Source organism: Quercus suber, unplaced genomic scaffold, assembly GCF_002906115.3.
Source record: "Quercus suber isolate HL8 unplaced genomic scaffold, Cork oak 2.0 scaffold_176, whole genome shotgun sequence".
NCBI classification, from domain to species: Eukaryota; Viridiplantae; Streptophyta; class Magnoliopsida; order Fagales; family Fagaceae; genus Quercus; species Quercus suber.
Window position 1 is genome coordinate 779,119 of NW_027069636.1, and position 7,738 is coordinate 786,856.

The window sequence follows — 7,738 nt, forward strand, 5'->3', positions numbered from 1 at the left end:
AATTTATTCTAGTATAATTATGATATGTCATTAATTTAAATTAATTCCTCATGTCACCCATCAATTAATTGTTCATAATCACATGTGATTACTTAATCGTACAAATGCATCTTATCCGTTGAAATTTGATTTAGTTGTAAGGTTTTATCCAATAGTTCGATTGGAGTTCACAACATATCATTGTGACTTCAAAATTTGTTTTATGTGAAGTAGTTAGAAACCTAGTAGTTTAAATTATGATTTTACCCTTAGGATATGAAAATTCTCATTTTAGCTTTAGATCAGGTTAAATATAAATTGCAAAATAGGCTGTTTACGGGTTATAAATAGTCATTCTTTGACAATAGCTATTTCTCAAATTGAGAATAGTCATTTATTTCTAAAATAGTTGAATTAGCTACTCTATAATAAATTCTATCAGCAACTTTTAAAAATTAATATATTTTTAAAAAATTACAAACTTTATATATACATAATTATTTACAATATTTTCAATTGTAATAACCAAATTTATGAATATAAATTATTATTTCATTTCATTACAAAATTTTTTATTTTCAATAATAAAATTGCTATTTCGAACATAATCTTAGGTTCTGTTTGAATACCACTTATTTTGCTGAAATTGAAAATTTATTACTGAAAATATTGTAGATAAAGATAAAAGTTAACTTAAATAGTACAGTAGGACTCATGAATAATACCAAAAAGTACAGTGAGATTCATGAATAGTAGCAAAAATAAGTTAAATAGTGAAATAATTTTTATTTTTTATTGATATCCAAACGGAGGCTTAATCTCCGTTCCCAAATTTTGCTATACTCTCTCTCTCTCTCTCTCTCTCTCTCTCAACATGCTCTTTTGGGCAAAATTTGCCAAACAGTATGATTTTGAAAAAAATTTAGGCGAATGGTATGCATTCAAAGTTTATTAGTTAGTTGTACTGTTTTTTGGAAATCGAGTATAGCAAAATCGACTTCCAGCCAAAATTGTCAAAATCGAGTTTAATATACTCGACTCCCTACTGCAAATTAGCTCTGAGATGGATAAAAAAAGAAGTCAAGTATAGTAAACTCGATTTTGCCTAGAAATTGATTTTGCTTTATTCGATTTTCAAAAAACAGTCCATTTAACTAATAAACTTTCAGCCATGCCATCCGCCTAAAATTTTCCCAATATTATACTGTTCAGTAAATTTTGCCTTCCTTTTGGGTTAGTTCAAACGTTACATGAACATTCCTGTCAAAAAAAAAAGACAAATTGCATGAACATAATAATAATAATAATAATAAAGCGAATAGGAAAAAGCTTGGGTTGAGCTTTCTGCCATGGAAACTCGTAGAACCACTGGCAAGGCCTCGTCCCGCAGATGGCAAATCCTTCGCCAAGCCCTTCTTCGTCGGCCCCCTCCTCATACTCCTGGTATCATTTTTTTAATTATTAAATTAATTAATTTTCTCGTTATGTTAGTTAGTAACTACAACTTACAAATCCTAATCTTCCTTGTGATTATTGGTTTCGCTTGCACAAGAAGACCAATCCGAAACGAGCATCAAGAGCATTTCAAGGAAGACCACGCGCGGCTTCAACTTGATTCCCTGTCAATTAGTGGAACAAAACGACGCCGTTGCCGTTGAAGAAACGAATCTCTCCGGCTCAGACGATCACCCTAGACCTAGAGAAGCTCGCTTGTGCTACACGTTGCCCATTGAAGGAGCTCCCACACTATTTCTCACGTGAGTTTCTCTTGCTATTTCTGCTTATCAATTTCCACTTTTTTTTTTTGGTTCCCTCTATTTGTGTTTTTGGTTTCTGAACTCTGTGCTCTTAGGCCTTTTCATATTACATTGTGTTTTGTAATTTTAATTTGTGATTATATGTAAAAGTTACTTTGAGATTGATTGATCACAGCCATTATTTTGCTTTAAATACACACATTTCGCTTACTCGGTGCATAGTGAAGGATAGATCAAAAGTGGGTTTGTTGTATTTTTTTTTTTTTAATTGAAAATAATGGAAAGAAGTGATCGACGCATGTAATTCGTAATATGTATTGGCGCACGGTTATCATTTTGGTTTAATGTTGTAGCTCTAGTTTAAGGTATAATTACAATGTGCTAACATAAAATTTGCATGTTTTGGGTGTGAAATGTTGCTAATGTCTGGATTTTATACAGCCAAAGAGTGTACGAACGTGCTGACCTGGGTGATTTTGAGATCTGCAATAGATACAATGTTGACAACACTGGGCTTGTCTGTAAGTTTCTTTTCGTTGTACACGAACTTGTTCTTGGAGGCTTTGTGCTTAAAGAAGGGTGTCTTTAAAAACTTTGGTATTTTATTGTTAAATTGTTTAGTTCGACACTATTATCTTTTTTCAATATTCTTCTATAGTTGCTAGAAAGGGGTGAGAAATAGCTCTGGTTCATTGTAGGGAAGTATGGATTCTCGCATGTTTTGAAATTGCTAAATTGAGAGATTATTTGGTGAATATAGGATAGGATTCACCTTTGACTGTTTTCATTAGACCCTGCTGAAAAAATGTCAGAGAGGTTGATTTCATTTGTATAGAGGGGGAGCTTTGGCAATAGAAACATGACTTCGATTTTGACGCAAGATCTTGCATGATTCATATTGGATGAGGAACTCAGATATTTTGATTTCACCGATCATGACCTCCCTTCTTCACATGTGATCATTTGGTGTATGCTTCTCTCATAGTCTCATTGATTAAATGTCTCTTGAGAATCTTTAGTTTCAAAATGGTTGTGTGATTATTTGAGAAATTAAATCCTTAAGGCCGGTTGGTGTGAACAACCATGAAGAGCAGTTAGTCATTGTTTTATATCTATTTCAAGTTAATGGTTTTGTTTGTCGCTTGATAAAGTAATCCATTATTCTGTTATGACTTGTTGAAAATTGGTTTTGGAGTTTCAGTGCATATGCTATTTTCCAAGGCATTAGCTACACAAAGCTTTATATGCTATGTTTGCGGAAAGGAACTGCAAGGAAGCATTGAGTTGATGAGGCTTGTAAAACAAGATTTCTATTATAGTTTCACTTTTCTTGGCTTTATCCTTTTTCAAGTTGCAGTTAATAGTTATGTTGGTAGACTTTTTTTTTTAACTTTTTTTTTTTTAAATAAATGGACAAAACTCCTCTTTAGTCCTTCTCTCATATTTGAGGCAACATATCATAGAATGTTAAGCCCAAGTTCATGTTTTGTAGTCAGCTTCCCAACTCAACATCTTGAAAGCTGGTTATGATACTTTGATTGAAGGAGCTCAAAAAAACTATTTCAGAGTTTATTATCTCAGTTCTTTTACTTATTTGGGATACCTAATCCATATTTGAATTTTGGAATTTGAATTTAGGCTTCAGTTTTTGAATTTGGACTTTATTGTAGTTTAGGATTTTATGGGATGAAATTTTGGCTTGATGTAATCCTTGAAGCCTATTAAAAGGAGGCTTTACGAACAAGTTGGGAGAAACTGATGGTAGAGACATGACTGGAATTGGGGAGACTTACAAGATTGAGCCCCAATGAATTTTTATATAAAAAAATTTTGATGATTAATTTTTACTTTATCTTGGTGGTGATTCCAAGCACCCGTAGTTGGTGAAGAGTAGGGTTTTCCCATTTTTCTTTTTCCTCTTATTTTTGCAACCCTGTTCTACATCAACTTGGTATGGAAGCATACTCCAATCCCTATGTCACTGCCCAAAACCATCAAAGCCACCATTGAACCCACATCACCATCATTGAGTTAAAACCCCTAAAAGTTAAACCGAGAACCCAAAGCCTAAACCCCCCAACCTGTGCCCTGAACTATGTACATAGCTCATGATAGACCGACACGAAGCTACCCGTCCACCATCATAAGTCGCCACTAAAAGCTGTGATCCAACCCTATTAGGGTGACTTTATAGTACAAACAAATAGTCTGAGACAGGGGAATAGACCTACTACTGATTACATGGCACAATTTAAAAAAGACAAGATGAGTGTTCATGCAGTTTCTAGTCCTAAGCCTACTCTAGTATCAATTGAAGCTATTTTGAAAGTCTTCCATGACTTATCTGTGTAGATCAAGTTAATGGCTTCTTCCTGGATGATCGGTTGCATTTGCAATGAAACCACAACTTCACACGCAAGAGACAATAGTGTTGGCAATGAGATCTTGCTGATGAAATATTAATAGTCATCAAAACCTACTGCTAAAAGAGTAATACAAGTGCCAACAGATTTAGATTTGATACAATTTGTTGAAGAATCACTACTTGAGGAGGAGAAACTTAAAGAGAGTCAAGAAGAGTGCACATGTTGTGAAGAATGAGTTTGATATATCTGCTACTTATCAACCCTCCACAGTACATGAAATGAAAAGGCCTGATATGACTTCCCGAGGATCTTGACGAGGCTGTGACATTTGCAATACGGATTGCAACAATTGATTTTATCATTTCAGATGACTTTAATTATATGATGGAGCAGAAGGCTTATTTCTTCTTAATACTGCTGAACTTGCTACACGAGTGCAAGTGTCAAACTTAAAAGTTCTTAACCTCAAGCACTTAAAAACTTGAGGCCGAGTTTTCCCAAACTAGGGGAAATTGATGCAAGGAGCACAATCAAAACTATTTCAGAATTTTGTTTTTTTACTTATATGGGATACCTAATCTATATTTGGAATTTAAATTTCTGAATTTTGAAGTTGGGCTTTATTGTAGTTGAGGATTTTATAAGGCTTGATGTAATCCTTGAAACCTATTAAAAAATAAAGGCTCCAAGAATAGTTTGAGATAGTGCTTTTGAATAAAAAAATTTCGATGAGAAATTTTCTCATCAGCTTGGTGGTGATTCCAAGCACTCTAAGGTGGTGAAGCATAGGTTTTTCCTTTTACATTTTCTTCTTATTTTGCAATCCTGTTTTGCATCACACTTCCTCCTTCCATAAGAAAGGGTGGAGGGTGAAGTTTTGGGTTCAAAACCATTGTGTGTGTAACTTACCACTAAAAAGAAAAAATGTATTCAACAATGCCTTCTTGCTCTTAAATTCTGGAAATGCTTTTTGTTTCATCATGTGTTGATGTGTGATAGGTGCTTATTTGCTTTACTTCTATTTGAGGTTAAAAGAGAGCAAATGAATAAAATCGATTGGGTTTTGTCTCAAATGTTTTGTACCTGAAGGAATTTTCGGGGAATAACATTGTAAACTAAACTGTAATGATGTATGAATTTTGACCTTGAAAATCTTCCTGCTTTTCTTTCTTCACAGCCATTCCAGTTATGTTTGATGTTACAAGTTTTGGTGCTTTATTTGCTAGCACAGATTTTGGCTATATAACTGCTGATATACTTGGTTACTTATCAAAAAAAAAACTGCTGATATACTTGGTCATTGTATTTGTCACTCTCTCTTAAAATTGTAATTAATAGTTAATAAATTCTTGTACAGGTCATTGGCCTTCAGAAGAAGTCCTTGCTTATTTTTGCTTGTCACATGCAGACATGTTCAGGTTAGTAAAACTGTTATTATTTTGGTCTGTCAGTTTTTTCAAGTAATGGTACGTGTCTGTCTCAAATATTACACTTGCATCTGTCAGTCATGCATGTTTTGTATCAGTTGCTGGCATTTCTCTGGAACATTATCTGTTTTTTTTTTAAAAGATTTCTCTGCATTTTCCTAATTTTTCCAGATCTAAAAGAGTTATTGAGCTTGGATCAGGTTACGGCTTAGCTGGTTTAGTAATTGCTGCAATCACGGAGGCAGTAGAAGTTGTAATATCAGATGGAAATCCTCAAGTTGTTGATTGTATCCTTTTTTCTTTTTCTTTTTTTCTTTTTTTCTATTTTTTGTGACAGGTGCATTCTCAACCATAGGTTAGTTGATAGTTCCCTTTTGATTTAGTCAAGTGAGCAGTTATGTTCTTGGTAAGTCTATTATATCTTGTGATGGTATGTGTTGGTTGATATGTGAAATTGTTGTCAAAGTTTATGGATGGCATTGGGCTTTCTCAATCTGGACCAATCCCTGCTCATTCTGTCCTCTATTTTTTTTTTCCCCCCCGTTATTATAATATATCCAGTTTTCTAATAGTCTTTATTTGCACACTTTCTGTTATCAAAGCAACTGTTGGGTACCCGTACCGTCATTTCCTCCTCTCTTTTTTTTTTCCCAATTGCCAACATGCATGTTATAGATTATTTATAGCAACAAGCAACCGCCCCCTTCCTCCTTCTCCTTTTTTCCTTCCTGACTTTTTTTGGATTCAGATTGAGAGTTCCTTGACATCCAGATATTCAGCGTAATATAGATGCCAATTCTGGAGCATTTGATGCTACCAGAGTGAGCTCTATGACATTGCATTGGGATCAAGGAGAAATATCAAATATCTCTAATGCTTTTGATGTCATTATTGCAAGTGACTGGTAAGTCTGATTTTTCTAAAGTGTTTAGGTTGCTACAATTTATGTCTTGCCTTACCGCTGTCATCATTTTATAGAGTGAGGAAAATCATCAAACGTGAATCAGGTGATTTTTCCTTCATTGATTGAAATTGTTTCCTAGGTGCTTTCTGATGCCCAGTGACAAAGACAAGGGTTTGAGTTTCTGATGCTGGGCGTTAGTCATTTATGGGTCCAACCTTTTGAGTGTACACGGCACTCAGCCTCAAATCTATCTGGCAGATGCCTCTTTCCATTGTACACGTTATGTTTTATAATTGACTTTGTGAGGTGATTGGGTTAAGAATTTTTTGTTGCTTACATTTTTTACAAACCCAGATATTTCTAAATGGCTAAGTTTTCTTCACTAGTCGGCTGAAAAGCACCTGGACGATTTCTCATGTGCATGCCAAGTGTATCTTTATAATTTCTGTGTTTGTATTAAAAAAATATATATATCTTTTTAAAATTATGTTCTTTGTTATGACATTTTGACAGCACTTTCTTTAAGGAATTCCACAATGGCCTTGCTCAAATCATCAGGTTCTTGTTGAAAAAAGAGGGACCTTCTGAAGCTTTTTTTTTAAGTCCTAAAAGAGGCAATTCATTGGATAAGTTTCTTGAGACAATCAAACAAAATGCCTTGTCTTTCAGTGTAACAGAGAATTATAATGCAGAAGTTTGGAAGCATCATCAGGCATTCATGCATGGCAAAGACTCCTGGCCCAGCTACGAAAAAGATCATTGCTATCCATTATTGGTTAGAATAACAATATGAAATTTGGGATGCTATTGCCCTTTAATTTCTACATCTATCCTAGGCTGTTGAAGTTCTTGGTTAATTTTTTCCATTGCTGGTTGAGCCATATGGTAGGCATTGATTGTATAATTATTTGTAGGATGCGGGAAATTTTCCATGTACAGATGCATGCTAAATAGACTGTTGTTGCCTGCTCCTTTATGTAGGTCCTTACTGATTATGGTTTGCCAATTATAAAGAAAAGCATACAGTGGTACTGTTTCTTTTTAGCGTGTTATTTTAAACATAATATAGTTGAGTGCACCGAAACTTTTTGACAGAAGAATATTCCTTATGTTCATATAGCATGAAAGTTACAAATCAAAAGCATATTATTTAGATGTCATCGTCCATGAGTAACCAATGGGGAGAAGATCCCCTCCTATTTAAAGTCTTCCAACTAAGGAGCACAACAGTGTCAAAAGCTATCAGATGCTCAGTGGATCAGTTATAATAGAGTTAATTGAAAGTGGAAGACTTGCTGTTAGCTT

At 34.3% G+C, this 7,738-nt stretch overlaps 1 protein-coding gene across 2 annotated transcripts; it reads left to right on the forward strand.

Moving 5' to 3' along the window:
- The first annotated feature begins 1,257 nt into the window (after window positions 1-1,257).
- Window positions 1,258-7,477, forward strand: LOC112023663 (calmodulin-lysine N-methyltransferase). 2 transcript variants are annotated; one of them, XM_024056287.2, is made up of 7 exons: window positions 1,258-1,422; window positions 1,532-1,736; window positions 2,178-2,257; window positions 5,460-5,520; window positions 5,701-5,816; window positions 6,301-6,433; window positions 6,947-7,477. In XM_024056287.2, the coding sequence occupies exons 1-7, from the start codon at window positions 1,329-1,331 to the stop codon at window positions 7,224-7,226; spliced, it is 969 nt and encodes a 322-aa protein (XP_023912055.1). In that variant the 5' UTR covers window positions 1,258-1,328; the 3' UTR covers window positions 7,227-7,477. The 2 variants fall into 2 exon arrangements, with proteins under 2 accessions (XP_023912055.1, XP_023912057.1); XM_024056289.2 differs by having other exon boundaries at window positions 1,259-1,422; window positions 1,535-1,736.
- The last annotated feature ends 261 nt before the right edge of the window (window positions 7,478-7,738 follow it).